Source organism: Tympanuchus pallidicinctus, unplaced genomic scaffold (genome assembly GCF_026119805.1).
Source record: "Tympanuchus pallidicinctus isolate F22 unplaced genomic scaffold, pur_lepc_1.0 scaffold2, whole genome shotgun sequence".
Lineage (NCBI taxonomy): Eukaryota > Metazoa > Chordata > Aves > Galliformes > Phasianidae > Tympanuchus > Tympanuchus pallidicinctus.
In genome coordinates, this window is record NW_026294721.1 from 29,688,990 (window position 1) to 29,705,113 (window position 16,124).

A 16,124-nucleotide genomic window follows, 5' to 3' on the forward strand; every position below is an offset into this window, starting at 1 on the left:
GTTAGAAATCTGCAGATCCAACTGACACAGAGAAATGACACGAATATGAAAAAGGAACAAAGAACAAATAACTCCTATGCCAGTAAGAATTATAGAGTGACTATAACCAAAGTTACTGAATTAGATATAAAATGAAACATTTCAGTAATAGAGTAATAAGAAAAGAATATTAGCTTTCCATTTTATGGCAGTGTTTTTGGAGAATTTTAATCTCTGACTAATCAACGACATTTTAGGACTGCCACCTGTCATTTAACTACACAAAAACAATCTAATAGAACCGAGTTTCCCATAAATCACAAGACTTTGCCTCCCTGCATTATTAATAAACGTTCTGTATGCAAAACGCATGTACAGGAAACACCTACAAAGCAGTGGGAAGTGAAACTACTTATAAAAAATGAAGGAAGTAAAAAATTTGAGTACTTAAAAGTAAAGATTTTTTTTTCTTACCTAATGCTTTCATGTACTTGACCTTCTTATTCCAAGAGGCTGGCTGTGTCCTAATTCGTTGATTATCTGCTATGAATTCAATTTCTAAGGTTTCATCATCTATTTCATCTTTCAACAAAATGAATATTTCACCAGGGTTCTAGAAAATTAAAATGTGTTTCCATTAGTCCTCACAAAATTATACTGAAATTGTAAAATGCAAATTGAAACTTAAGTTGGAAGTTTTTTGTTTTTTTTTTAAACCAGTACCTTCATGCAAAAATATCATAATACCAAAAATATTCTGCCATCTTAGTGTTATCCTTTAATATTTTATATACAATAAATGACAACATTAATCTCGTGTTTTAAATTCAGCTTACCTAACAACATTCTTAAACTGTATTTTAAATGCAGATGCAAGTATCTTACTTTTTCTATGACAATCCTACTGTACAGCCTAGAAAAATGACATTCAGCTGAGAACCTAAAATACTTACAACTCACTTAAATTCTTCAAGCAAGCTGACAGGGAAGTAAGATGGAAGCAACCTGAGCCAGTAGTTTTCTACTGCCTCCTGAAGCAGGGGGAATGCTACTCTCCTATAACTTAACTGATTTCATCAATGAAATAATGTCTGTAAATCACATTTGATGCATAGAAAGAAGATGCATAAAATCAGTTTTAATGCTGCAAATTACATAGTCCTAACAAGACTGAAGCAGAGGAAAAAAAAAAAAAAAGAGCAAAACAAGTCGTTACTGATATTCAGCTATAACCTGTCCCAGAGAGCTGACATACAGAACTGCCTTCTGAAAGACAATAATCAAAATATGTGACATTTCAAGTACACTGCAATCTCCACCTGACCATGGCCATTCACTTACATAAACGAATGCAGTGCTGGATAAAGTACATTTTTTTTACATTCCCACATATACTCCCACAGCAACCTTGATAAAAGAAAAGAACATACAGGAACATTTCTGCCTATTAGATATGTATATAAAAATATTTCTTATTTCAGTTTAGAATTAGGCAAAGTGTTTGCTCACAGAACCGCTCATTGTGTAACTCACGTGGTATCAGTACCTATGTATGTATTCACTATGTATTCCTCTAAAGAGACACTCTGTATCCCTCCAAAAGTCATCAGTCACATGCTCCCCTCTTCAACTACAAGGTCCTTGTGGCAATTACACCTCTACCCAAACTACCAAACAAGTCTTATAGAAATAAAATCTCTCTGAGGCTAAAAACTATTTGAGTTTGCAAACCTGGTGGTCCAGTATGGATGTGAGACAAAACAAAAAAATCTGACTGCATTCTCAAAGCACTCTCATTTTGGACATTTATCTGAGGTTTGTTTTCAAAACTGACACAGTACAAATGAGAAAAAGAAGAACATTGACCTTCATCCCATAGACTTCAGCATTCAAATACCTTACCTCACACGATATTCTTGCTGGAATCACCAATACTGAGTCCTGGTTAGTTTCTAATGTCTCAGTAAGTACCTCTGTTTCAAAACCAAGGTCTGCTTTTTCTGATGCTCCTCCGGCATCTGATAAGTTAACACCACAGGTAGCCTGGCAATCTGAAATAAACAAGGTGAAATGAGGATATTGTTAACCATTCCACATGAATGAAACATGGCAATGATGCAGTTTACATTGTATCCAAGAACTCACAGAGCATTGGAGCCACATTAATGGCACCACATCAAAGCCTGGCCAAATTTCCTTTAAGTTAAATAAGGGAAGGTTCCCCTTAGAGAAAGGATTTGTTTCTGTATTCTTATGCTGTAATCTTTATGTGAATAGCTTCTACTTATATGCTTCACATTATAAAGACAAAGCAGACATGGTCTTTAGTCTGGTTACTGTCACCAATGAGGTTGATCAATTAGTTTTGTTGTTTCAGTAGAGTAAAACTCTTGCTGGTAGCATACACTGGGATAAACTGAGATCTTTACCTTATCTGCTTTGCCTGTATTTCAGGAGGGTCATGCTACACTCTTTAAATTTCAACCCATCTTTCTCCAGGAAAGGTTATATGAAAACAGCAATGCATGTGTCCATCTAACTATGACAGCAGGCAGACATTTCCTTGACACAAAGACTCCATTGTCTTTATCTTTATGAACAAAAAGATAGATCTGAAGGCATACATATTTTTGTGCAGGATAGACTGGGTTTGGGCATGCTACTCCAACCATACAGGCAGTTTATGACCAAATTCTTATAGATATTTCTTATACCAGGAAATGCCCAAGAACCACAGCAAGTCCTTACCAAATCACAGAGTTTTAATGAGGAAATATAAAAGAATTGGCAGCTGCATCTGCAGAGCTCTAACTAAGCATATATTTTAGAAAAGCTACTCTTCACACTTCCTATTGCTCAGCTGCATCATTACTACCCCTTTCCAGACACTCTGTTAGTCCATACAGAACACTTTTGCCACCCATCTCAAAGGACTTGCAGCAGTTCTTAATCACTTAGGATTACCCAGCATACTGCAGTCACCCAGCTAGATTCATGATAACATCCCAAACAGTCCAGAGTTAAAAAATACTGACTGGCTGGTTAGAGAACATCCTGAGAGATATCAACAGTAGCTTGTACTATTCTAAATTACAGAATGCTCACAGTCAATTACATTCAAGGACACATCTTTTTGGGCACATCTTTTCCTCTTAAATGGATGTAGAATATTAACATAAATTAGCAATGGGCAGAATACAGAACAGTTGCAATTTGGCTCTGTTAAAGCAAAGCCATTTTGACTTCTTTCCAAAAGAGCCCATGTCACTGAGGTACACAAAGCACATGGCACACTCAAGCAGCACAAATCTCTTAGCATTCAGCATGAGTTCTGGCAACTTACTGTTAGCTTCCCCTCTTCTCACTTGTATTTATTTTCCCAAATACATCAGTTTCTCTGATACAGAATGGTCCCTCTCTTTACCTGTGTTGCTTTGCTTCTAAAAACATAAATTTTAATAAATTTCATCTATAAGAAATGCAACAGTTAAAGAAAGTTATGCTGTGGAATGTAGCACAGAAACTTTGGTAAGCAGTGTCTTCTGTAGAATGTTTTTAGATATATGTTTTGGTTGTTAGAGATTGCAGAAGAAAAACGAATCATCTGTCCATGTTTTGGTGAGAAAGCTAAAGGTTCTGTGAACACCTATGGTGAGTGGTTCAGTGTTCATCACCAGATATGAAAATTACCCCAGCCTGCAATCATGATGCTTTTAAGATAAACTAATTCTGTATACAAGCTATGAATTCAGTGTAGAAGTACAGAATTATACACTCTGTACAGAAAAGTACTGAATTCAGATTGGTAAAAGTACACTGAGCCCATGTGCAGACATTTGCAGAACTAAAGCACTTCTAATTCCCTTTGCTTATTTTGAAAGTGAAATAAACTAAACTGAGCAAAGACTATTTTGATCCTGAATCTACACAGTTTGGTGCAGTTTAATCTGGCTCCAAATACTTTGGAGTATGTTAATTTACCTGATTATCAAGATCAGACTTTATTCAGCACTGCCTTTCCAGAAAAGAAAGAGCTGCTCTCTCAGAAGGGAAGACGGTTTTTTGCTTTGTGTATCTAGGATCCTGCACACCCTTAACACGTACTCCAGAAATATTCTGTGTTCACTCAAATGTTATACCAAAGCATGTAGAAATTGCTTCAGACGACAACTCATATGAGATGCATGCTTCTGAAAACTTTGCTGCCACTTCATGCAAAGGAATATTGCAAAACAAGAAGCGTTCCATTATCAGACAGATAAAATGAAAGAACCAAATAATAAACCTGGTAGGCAGTGGATTTGAAGATGCCAGTCTTCTGTCATTTATCATTCTTCAAGGATTGCGTGGACACCTTCTGATCTATGTTAAGTTTATGATAACTGCATTTCTACAGCCTACACTCCACTGATCAACAATGACAGCATTTAATTCTACCTTAAAACATCCTCAATAATTCATCCAGTGATGTCAACACTAGCGCTAACAATTTGATTCAAATTAGGATAACATTTTCCTCCCACAGTAATTGTTCTTTATATTTTTTTTATGTATAGTGACATTTAACTACACTACCACAACTCCAGTCCAGTCAAAATTGGGACTGCATTACTCTAGAGTTCGCCGAAATCATTAAGAAACATCGTGGATTTTTTTTTTTAGTATCACAAACTTTGATATTTAATAGAATGAGGGATTCTCCTGATGACTGTGAAAGTGGTTAGCAATTTATTAGCTAAAAAAAAAATAATAATAAGCAATCAATCTTTGAGAAAATATCAGGCCTACATTATATATGTATCAACAAAAATGGTGTGCAGCAGCCTAAGAATAAAGGGGATCTATATCATCAACTACTGTATAATGACCAAATTCTAGAACTATGATTTCCAGTATTCAGATTTCATCCAGTGGTTGCATCTATCCCAAAATGCTGAGAAACACAGAACAGCCAAGTAAAATGCTACTTGTGGATGCTGACCAAAACCAATAAACTAGGAATCAAACAAGGCATGGGTTAGTAACATTAAATGAAACAATGTCATTTGTAAGAGTTTAAAATCACAGTAAAAAGAGTCTATTAATACAGATGGAGCATACACAAAGACATCTTTTTTGTTTATTGTGGGAAGAAGGTGGTGTTCAATATACAGGCCTTTTGAACACCTGAATTTTGGACATCTTCACTGGGAATACTCTTTGAATTTAACCAGAAAGTGATGGCTGGGGAGCTTCATCAATTGCGAAGGCTTTAAAAAAAATAACAACAGTTGCACAAAAAGTTACAACTGCATGTGAAGATCATCTTAAAAGAAACATAAAAGGAAAATCATTACAATCCCAAGATATCTAAGAGCAAAGCTATACTAAAGGATAGGTGAAGCTTGGTAAATGTGTTCTTTTAACTTTTTATATTAGTGACTTATCTGCAAGGTTCTTAAAATGTAGCAGCAATGACTGAAATAATGGATGACTAATATTGGACCCTTTCATGTAAGATCGAAGTATAAGAAATTATTAACAATAACTGGCGATGTTTAGGCAGCACTGTGAGATAGAAACTAGAAATGAGAAAATCTATGATACTCTTCTATTCAGGACAGTGCTGGGGGGAATTAGCATCTGATACATAAGACAGTGCTCCATCCTCTTCAGGCTGTTTTGCAGGATTGCTTTTGACAAACACCTACCATTGATCACCTCACTGAAAGGATTGCTCTTAATTTGAAGTTCATATTTAAGTAAATGTGACAAATATAATAAAAGAATATTATACTACTAAATTTATTACAAGTTATTTAACTGGGGACAGTACTGATGTTTTCGATTCTACTTCACTTGCTTAACTTCAATACATCAGTTTGGTATATTTTACACAAAATCTTTTGGAAAGCATTTTTGCTTTCAACTCCACATTTCAAACTAAATTCATTCAACTACTTTGAAATTGCATTCCTTCTCATGCACTGAAATTTTCATGAAGCCCTTCTATTCTCTTGTGCAATTCAACAACTAATGCCTCACCAAGGCTTCTAAATAACATCCACATCACATCTTACTCCTCCCCCAAAAAATTCTAACTTTACAAATACAGTCCTTAGCTTTCCCTATTGCAGTCTATACAAGGACTGTACGTTGTTTCTGTCTCTGATTACTTGCTATGTGTTTCAAATTAACTGTGCATGTGACAGATCTGGGATATTAAAAATAGCAGAAAACAAACATAAAAGACTTACATATTTTCTAAGAGTTACCTGTGGAATTATTTTTACAGCTAGAATTTTGTTTGTTTTACAAAAGCAGAACACCTGCTAGCTTTATGAATTACAGTTCTTTCTAAATTCTTGCTAAAGCAGTGCCAGCTGAAAAAATGAAACTGCCTTGAGCGAGGTGCTCACACAACAAACAAGAAGAGGAGAAATAAGAGCAAGTCAGGTCTGGCAGATGAGAAAGAATGAAAAGGTGATTAAGGATATGTGGCCAGATGAAAAAAAGACAGGGAGCTACAGTGTCAAAAGATTAAACTGAAGATTTTGGAAGGGAGCTAGATTCAGCAAGTAAACAAGTCATCCTCTGGGATCACACCCCAGCACAAAGTTAGTTATGGGCAGAGACGGTCCCATGGTATTCTACGAGGGTTAATTGAAAAGAGATTCATTTAAAATTGGTTTCCTTTCAGTTTCAAAGCTTGAATTCACACGCGAGCACTCAGCAAAAATGAGAACTGAAAGGTAAGACTTAAAGAAAAACAAAACAAAACAACTACACCCTAACAACAAAAGAACACCCCAAACAAGTCATCCTCTAAGAGAAAAATTACTTAGGCACTGCATATTTCCCTGCAATTCACCCTAAATTTATTATAGACAATAATTAATCTTCTTAAACTACGGCTGTTTCTAAACACTGCTAGACCTCAGCAGAGAACTGAGCAGAGAAGGAATTCAAAGCCATTTCTAAATGCTCTACGGACAATCCGAGAAAGGCTGTGAGAAACATGGCAGCAGCAAATATCCATCATGCTGGGCATCATTCAGTGAGCCTGTTTTACGCTGTGTGAACTTGAGATTTATTCATCTTTACTAGAAATCCTTTCTAAGATGCAATTTCAAAGCAAATTCCCTTTTCTCCTCTGCTGAAAAGATTTCGTTTACTGATTGTGAGAGAGGCCTTTCTAAAATCTCAGAAAATGATTAAACACACCCAAACATATAAGCACATGACTTTATTTCCTTTGTTTGTTTTCTCTTCTGTATAAATTCCAGACCAAGGTAAATGTATTCATTATTGAATGAATGTTAAATAACATTTCTCTCTTTGCTAAATCATCTCTCTTTTACAAATACTTTGACAGTTACCTTTGTTTTTCTCAAAATCATTCTCAGTTCCAGTTTCTGCTTCCATGTTTGGGTTGTCCTGTCAAAACCAGCAGCTTTACGTGAGTTGGCCTATTTTGCCTGTGACTCTTAAAAGGTTGCTACTTTATTTATAGTGAAATTTTTTTCTTGCAAATGTGTTTGTGTCATGTTAGCAGTTTATGGTGCTGCAATATACATTCATGTCTATTTCTATTCCACAGCAGAGTAATCCCTGGATTGCTTTCTTCTTCATTATGTTCACATAGGCAAAGATTTATTTGATTGCAAAGATACATACCCATCTTTTTTGTATTAATCAGGTATGGTTTTGTACATAATTTATCATCCCAATATAGCTGTAGCCTGATGGAGGCTTTTTATAAAAGCATCTAAACAACACAGAAATTGTCTTTGGTGTACCCAAACTGCAAGTGAAGTACAAACAAACTAAAAAAAAAAAACCTGCTGTAAAATAAATAAATAAATAAATAAATAATCTACTAAAATAGCAAAAAGCCAATTTACTATGGATTTCCCAGTCATCTTTTCCTAATTTGTATGAAATTGAAGGTGTTTGTATATTTAACTTTCATACGATTTTAGTGTATATTCAGATGCAACATAGGACTGTGACTAGCTCCCAGTTGGTCTGTGGCTTAGCAAAAAAAGGTCTGACAAACTCAGTAATCAGGATTTTCAGTTTGGATGCATACATTTAGATTAAAGGCTTTTTAGGACTAAGCCTCTCTTTTTTTTTTGTGCGTGTGTTTCTTTTTAGTGCAATCAGACCTATGGTACTCATTTGCTGCAGCAGCACACAAAGAATATGGCTGCTCTGCTGGCACACAGTAAGATTTTCCACAAGTGTCTAAGCTATTAGGCACACCAATTAATTTGGAAATAATAACTACTTGCCTGAGGTCGTTTAGGTACTGAACAGAACTGCTGATGGAGCCCAAGCCTGTTATTCCCAGTTTCTACATTCCACATGCTTTCATCCTGTGTCCTCTCCTGGGAAAGCCAAATCAAAGTCTGAAGTCTGCCTCTCTGCATGCACCAACAGTTCTCAGATATTAAAGACAAATGTTTTATTAAAGGGCCCATCTATCCACTTCAGATTTACTGGAGTTCTACTACTATAAGAACATGGGACTTTTGTTCCTTTTCTCTGTGGTTCAGCACACATATCTCATTTCTTTTTCATTGATGGATTATACAGCACCAAGTGCTGCCCAAAATCCAAGATGCGAAGCTACAACAAAAATGACAGAGATGAGCTGCTGACCCAAGTTAACACTGAAGATACAAGGATTGATAGAGGCCTCCAATGTTGGGAGCAGACTTCTAAAACTTGTTTGTCTCTTAAGATGGCACTGCAATTTCAGCTGCTTGCTGGCCCTATTATTTCTAAACTCCAAGCCTCATACATTTGGCCTGGTCCGAAGAGCACAATAACCTTGGATCTGGAAGTGGCATACAGCTACATTTTGAATTACACTGATATAAAAGAACACAGATAAAGGGGAGCTTTCTCAAATTAAGACACGGTTCAGGGAAACACAACTAGCAGGCAGGTCAAAACCTCAGATTTCAGGCTTTAAGAATTTGCAAACACCAGCCTCAGGGAACTACAAGTGAACAGCCAAACTTCACCCTTCTGACCATGTTTGAAGCTGTTCTCTTGATGAAGAATAATCCTTTACAAACATCAAAATTCAAGTAAGAATTTGGCTGAAATGTAATGAAACTAATAGTCTTGTAACAGCCACATAGGAAGAGGTGGAGGGGAGAGAGACACAGAGCAGCTGATATCCTCAGCCTTCAACCGATTCAAAGTATAAGATACGTAGTATAACTAATAGTATCCAAACACTTACTGACACATGACAAGGCGCCCCACGCTACAGCATCTCTTAAATCAATCTGGTAGCAGAAACTACTTTGACTGCAGCAGCTCATTTATCAAATAGCATAACTTGATGATGCTATTTTTTACCTGAAAATTACATAGGACTTGCATATATAAAGAGACCATGTGTCTCCTCATGTTATGTTACCACAGTTGCTGTCAGCAGAAAGACTCTCACCAGACACGTTTGGTATTAAAGAAAAAGTGTGATTAGTCAGCAAGACCAACTCACTATGGGATAAGTTACTTTTCAATTTACTCACATATTTGGTATAAAACAGATCAAATTTACTGACCCATAAGGTAGACTAAACAACACACTTTTTCCTTACAAACGTGATAAAGAACAGTATTTCAGACATCTGAAAACCACATTTTGTTTCTAACTCTCGCTTATTTTTCTTTTGTTAGGGTTATGAATATGAAAGCAAGTCTGAAGTCTTTATCCTTTAAGATACTATCCTTTAATCCTACACCTCAATGTCAGAACCCACACATTTTACTAAAACAGGATTTCTGATCACACTGTAAGAAAGAGCAGCAGAGCAAAAGTATGCTGATAACTCTTTATTTCTTAAAGAGATGCCATCTATTTTGTCATGAAGTGCTGGGCTTCCTCCAGTTTATAATGGTTAAGGATACAGGTAACAGTAAGCTTATATTAGCTTTAAGAACACCTCTGAGAAGGGATGAAAGAAGGGCCAAAAACTGTCTGCTGCTAAACCTGATGAGTGGACAACTGCTGCATATTAATAACATTTCTGTGCTCAGTTTGTCCACCTCTAATCATTCAGTTAATAAGCACCAGGACACAAACCTTAAAGGCAAACTGCAATAAAGAAAAAGTTGTTTAACAGAAAGGTAACATCCTTTGTCTGAATGTATCAACTAACAAGTATTTAAATTCAAGTCCAGTCTTACTCTGCAGGTAAAATTATGAATTTAATTCAACAATAAGACATTTGTATTTTTAAGCTATATAGTTACAAGACTAACTCAGATTCTAGTAAGATTGCTTCACTTCTCCAACTTCAGTACAAGTTGCAAATAATGATTATTTGAAGAGCAGAAGATTTCTTAAGGAACCACAAAGGAATTGCTCAAAATACAGCTGCCTAGTAATAAAAATGTTAACTTTTTTTTTTTAAATACAAAACCAGAAATACATGTGTAATATCTGTGTGTGGCAAGAGAACTTGTTCAGCTACAGCCTACAAGGAATGAGCCCTCACAAATTCATATCATGGTGATTAGCATTCCATAACTGGATCTTTTCCAGCATTCACAGATACTAGCAAATAAACTCTTTTCATACCTGCTTGTAGCTCATATTTCCCCCAAAGGATCTCAGTGACCATATTGTTTTCCCATTTTCCAGTATATTCTCTGACCTTTTCCCCCTCAAGGCCTTGCACAATTTACTTCAGTCAATCAGTTCCTACAGATTGTTAGTGCTTTCTGATTCCTCATCTATCTTTGTTTTATTGAATATATATATATATATTTTTTAATGTCTTATCAACCACTCACTGCTCTTTCCACCTTTGCTGCTCTAAATTTCCGGTTTAAGCATCATACTTCTAATCTGCTCAACTTTAATTCTGAAACAACTCTGAATTCCATCTTTTTTCAGCTAGTCTCTACTTTTGCATACATGTACACTAGAAACACACTGCAGCTTTCCACAAGCCAAACTCCACTGAAGATCTTAGGTAAAATGCTATTGCAGGGTTCCAGAAAAAAAATAGTGCCTTGATTTATAATTTCTCTATTGATACTGCCACTTCTGTTTTGCTCCATGTATACAACTTAGCACTACATACTTTCTTATTAGAGAGAAGCAGTCACAGGATATGTTTTTTACAATTCATCAAAAGTCAAATCCTGCCTCTGAAAGTTCACATACTTTTTACATGGCACTAACACTGCTTCATTTGCAGTTGCCATCATATGTTTCTTGCTTTGAAAAGACTGACATGCTGAACTTTAGAAACTGCAATAATGTCTCTTTCTGGGGTGCCTTCCCCTCTGAAGTCAGCATTATCAAGATAGCTGTCAACAGCTGACTGAGAACTGCAGTCCGGACAATTCCAGAAGAAAATTTCAAGTGAAATTTTTTGATTTTTTTTCTTCAATTTATTTTATTGCAACATTGATCACCAAGTTGATGGAAAACTTGGACTCAAAGCTTCCCTTCAAGTTTCTATTTAAAAGCAGAAGAAGATTCATACAAAGACGCCTCATGATTTAAAATAGGAATTAAAGAAACATCTCCACATTTTTTTCTTAGAGTTCTGTTTTCTGTTTCCTTCTATATTGTCATTTTTGTGGGCATCCCAATTATTAATCAAAGGAACAGTGAAGTCAGTTTATTAAGCAACTGGATGATGATCCAGTAATGACAAAAAGCCTTCTTTATACCAACAAACCTTTTCAGTGCACTGAGCCACAGACCGTCCAGAACAGGACTGAAAAAGGCATCCTTAGAAATTTTGACAGTGGGTCTACAGAGGTAAGCAGTGCAGCTTCACAATAGCTTTCTGCTAGAGATCACACCAGTACAGCTACCATGTCAAGAGAGCCACTGCTGGAATTGAGGTGAGACCAAAAGGAGATGGTCTAGCATAGAGAAATGCTTGGAAATACTTTCATATTGCACACATTTCAAAAAGACTTATTTCCAGCTAATTCTAGTCTGAACCTGTAAGGCACACACCTGTCAGCAGATGAAATGCAACCATTGGGCTCCTCAAGTGCACTTGCTAGTTTAATTTTACCTCAACCTACCTGAAGGGAGGTTGAAGGGATAGGACTAGAGGGAATGGCTTCAAGCTGTGCCAGGGGAGACTTAGGCTGGACATTAGGAAATACTACTTTTCTGAAAGAGTGGTCAGGCACTGGAATGGGCTGCCCAGGGAGGTGGTGGAGTCACTGAGTCTGGGGATGTTCAAGGAATGTTTGGATTTGATGTTGAGGGATACGGTTTAGTGAGATAGGTGGATGGTTGGACTGAATGATCTTGTAGGTCTTTTCCAACCTTGGTGTTTTTGTGATTCAGAAGTTTCCAAGGCACATGTCCAAAGACTGGCTTGCACTGTGATCAAAACCAGGGTAAGTGGGAATGACTGGAGTATCTAAAAGCACATGCAGTTACTTGAAGAAGCTGAAATCCTAAATGCCAAAGGTCACTCTCATGTATATTGAATTCATGCTACTAAGAGCCAGTAAGCTCGTAGCATCCTGACACCATGCCCAGGAGACAGATTCCCAGGCAGTAATCTGAATCCAGCAATACAGAACTGCCATACCAGGATTTCCAAGGTAACTTTCGCTTGTTTTCACAAGGACTGTTTCAAGCACTAACTTGCTCCCATGAACATGCAAACACATACAGACTCCACAATTCCAGTCCTTCCAGTACAGACTTTTTTTACTTCACTTGGTAAAAGTAAAAGTGTGCTTCCACTCTTACAGCCTGTGTGTCACACTGAATATTATGCCATCCATGAAATGGGAGTCTTAGCGAGTAATTATTTTTTGTTGACAAGTTTACATATGTATAGATCTTTAGATAAACACACACCATCATCATGTTAAAGCTTTTCGACAAAGATGAAACAAGCACATAGCTTTGCACCATTTCTGAGATTTGTAGACTCAAGAAACAAAGAGACAAATGTAATGCCAGCCCCCCCATTCTTGCCACTAGAGACATAAATCATGACAGTAGGTTCACAAGTGCCAGTGGCAGCTTTTGGACCTTCCAAACCTGCCTCCTTGTGAAACAAACTGGATCAAGATTATGACAGTACTTTAAATGTCAATAAGAAGTCAATGTCAGCAATGACAAATGCAAAAAGACAAAACTGCTGGGCCACGCTGAAGTAAACAATTTCTACAGGAAATTCAAATGATTGCTTTCATCTCTTCCAAATGATATTAATACAGCTAAAAAACTCTTAATCATATTAAGTTTACATTTTTAAATTACCTGTTTGAATAATTCCAGTAACAATGGAGAGGTAGTCCTCAGGTTCCTGATCAGCGAAGATCTCTCTGCTCCTTCCACTTAAGGTTAGTAGCTCATAAAGCATCTCTGAATTCTCCACCCCACAAAGCAGAATCACCACATTATCTGGAGGTTGAAGAACGTGTGCCAGAAAACAGCAGCTCTCCTGGTTCAGGCATTTAAGGAGTCCATATGATAGTATCAGGAGTTTACATTTGTAACAACGTAAAGAGAATAACTCCAGATGCTTGAAAGACAAAGTCCCTAGATTGTAGAGTAAGATTCCTTCTTCATTCACTATGTGTCCAAAAAGAGATTTCAAATACAGAGCCCACTCTTCTGCTTCTTGTTCATATATCACAAGAATATCCTTTGTACGCTCTAGAAAAGAAAAATAATTTCAAATCCATTATAAATATTGGATGCCAGGACATTAGTTTTCACCTGCCCGTCCCCAAATATTTGTGATAAAGAAACAAAACAGGTCATCAGCCTGAAATTACAACCATCTGCATATTTCTAAAACAAGGCAGAAAGATTACCCTCTGAAATACTAGCAAATCAGAATAGAAGCAAATAGTACTGAAAAAAAAACAACACACTGAAATCGGTGTTGAAAGCGAGTGCATGACATATCCAGCTCAACTTTTTGATAAATAGGCAATACCACTGAAAATGCAGCAATTAGCTTTTAACTGCAGCAGTAATGAAAGCAAATTTGATCACTGCACATGATCTGACTTCACTAGAAACAGGACTGGTACGTTTAAGATATTTTGGCAGCATGGTATTAGGACAGTTGATAGTGACCTTTCTTTATTGTACTTATTCAAGAAAAAAAAAACAATCACAAAACAAAACCAAACAAAAAAAACCAAACTACAGTTGATATGTGCTTTCTCTTTATGAAACAAGACGCTAACAAGACTAACACTCTTCTGTGATGTTGCTAGGGTAATGGTAAGAAATAGAGACAACAGCCTCAAACAAACAGAAAGTTTCATCTGAATATCAGGAAGCAATTTTATTTTGAGGACAGTAAGCACTGGCACAGCTTGCCCAGTAGGGTCATGGAGTCTCTCACTCTCTCTCTCTCCTCAGAAATCTACAAAAGTCATCTGTACAGTCCTGAGCAATCCGCTCTAGTTGTTTGAGCAAATGATCTCCAAAGGTCCCTTGCAACCTCAGCCACTCTGCTACTCTGTGAAACCATAGTAGCTGTGACTTGCTAATCAATGCAATGCACTGTAAGATGCAGGACATTTTAATACCCCTGGTATAGGTTACAATCAAAGATCCACAGAACAACCATAAGAGACTGAAGAACAGATACAGCTGCTGCATTCTAACTCCATTGAGCTTCATTGTCTCCAAGGTCCCTGATAGGCCAGGTAATCTGACTTTCTACTGCTTGCAATGCACCAGAGCTCCACTGCAGGTGAGTATCCAGGTTTTTTCTTGGTCAGTATCAAGAGATACAGAAATGGCGGACATACACAGAGCTAAAAGGTTTTTTGCATGCATGACATATGTGGATACTGGGACATGATGATGGAAGCACAGTATAGATGTATCTCAGGTGATTAAAACAATACCTGCAAAGAATCCTACAGAAGTTCACAGCATAAAAATCAGAAACTGAACACAGAGTCCAGGATTAGTCTGTTAATTATTGGACTTTCCTTCTTTTTAGAAGAAATTCCTTCACAACTTTGGTCACTGTTAGGAGAGACTTCAAAGTCAGCCCAGCTGAAGGCAGACAAACTTGTAGAACAAGAATGCCATAGCTTAGTGTCTAGTATTCATTATATGTCTATCAACTCCTTGCAGTATAGCTGCCCTCTTTTAAAGACTTGTGAATACTTGTCCTCTCAAGAAGTTTTATAATCACAGGAAATTATAAAAGGTTGTCTCAGTACAGTAGTGGCTGACAGATGGCTGAACCTAATTAATGCACTAGAGCAGTGTGTCTAAATATTTTCGAAAAGGAGACAATTACATTTTCCATAGTAAAAGTTCCAATTTCTGCTTAAATGCTAAAATGTAGCTGTAGAAATAATAATTAAAAAAAAAAAAAAAATAGTAGCATACTCCTCATCGAAGCCAGAGAAAAATGATGTGGTTGCTATAACACAAGGATAAGAAATCTAATGGTTTCACAGCACTTAGCTACAATGGTATTTCTTTTCAGAATCTCATTTGGTTTTCTTCAATTCTCACAACAAAAGTAAAGCCAAAAAGCCATGAAGCTTGTTGCTCAGTTTCAAAAGAAGAAACGATACACACAGCTCAAGTTCCCTGAGTAAGATCTGACTGTTTGATAACTACGTGAAGTAAAATCACCAATCAACTTCTATTTTCAGTCCTTAACTTCTAAGAGCACTGTAGTAGTCATTTAAAAAATATTCTTTATTATTTTTTATTTAAAGAGGATGGTTAACCCACAAAGATATAAGAACTCATTACTTACACTGCATTTAAGCTTGCTTAGTTTCATCGTCCAGCCACAGAACATTTGTGGGTTTTTTTGTTTTTTTTTTTTGTTTTTTTGTTTTTTTTGTTTTTTTTGTTTTTTTGTTTTTTTTTTTTCCCTTGCAATTTTGAATGACTCTCCAAGATCTCTCCCTAAGGTCTTCAGTCCCTCATGAAGTGACTCAGCCTTGCTTCGGCTACAGGTCAAACCAGGTTTATTACACTTCCCCTTAAAAGAGGCTTTTAGAACTCCCACCACTCTTTCTGTGCTTCTGTGAACTCTCTTGGCTTTTCAGAATGCTTTCTGAGGAACTAAAAGCGATATACAGAGTAGGAGTTCCTTAACACAGTACACAGGAAGAATAAAATATTAATCTCACTTGAGATAATCTCTGCT

The 16,124-nt window shown here is 36.6% G+C and overlaps 1 protein-coding gene across 4 annotated transcripts in view; it reads right to left on the reverse strand.

Moving 5' to 3' along the window:
• Positions 1 to 16,124, reverse strand: part of BANK1 (B cell scaffold protein with ankyrin repeats 1) — a 123,239-nt gene that overhangs the window by 92,037 nt on the left and 15,078 nt on the right. For all 4 annotated transcript variants that reach the window (XM_052681551.1, XM_052681553.1, XM_052681552.1 and 1 more), the window contains exons 2-4: positions 13,238 to 13,636; positions 1,882 to 2,030; positions 454 to 592 (exon numbers count right to left, since the gene is read on the reverse strand). In XM_052681551.1, the coding sequence (XP_052537511.1) occupies positions 454 to 592; positions 1,882 to 2,030; positions 13,238 to 13,636 (687 nt within the window). The remainder of the gene's footprint in view (positions 1 to 453; positions 593 to 1,881; positions 2,031 to 13,237; positions 13,637 to 16,124) is intronic.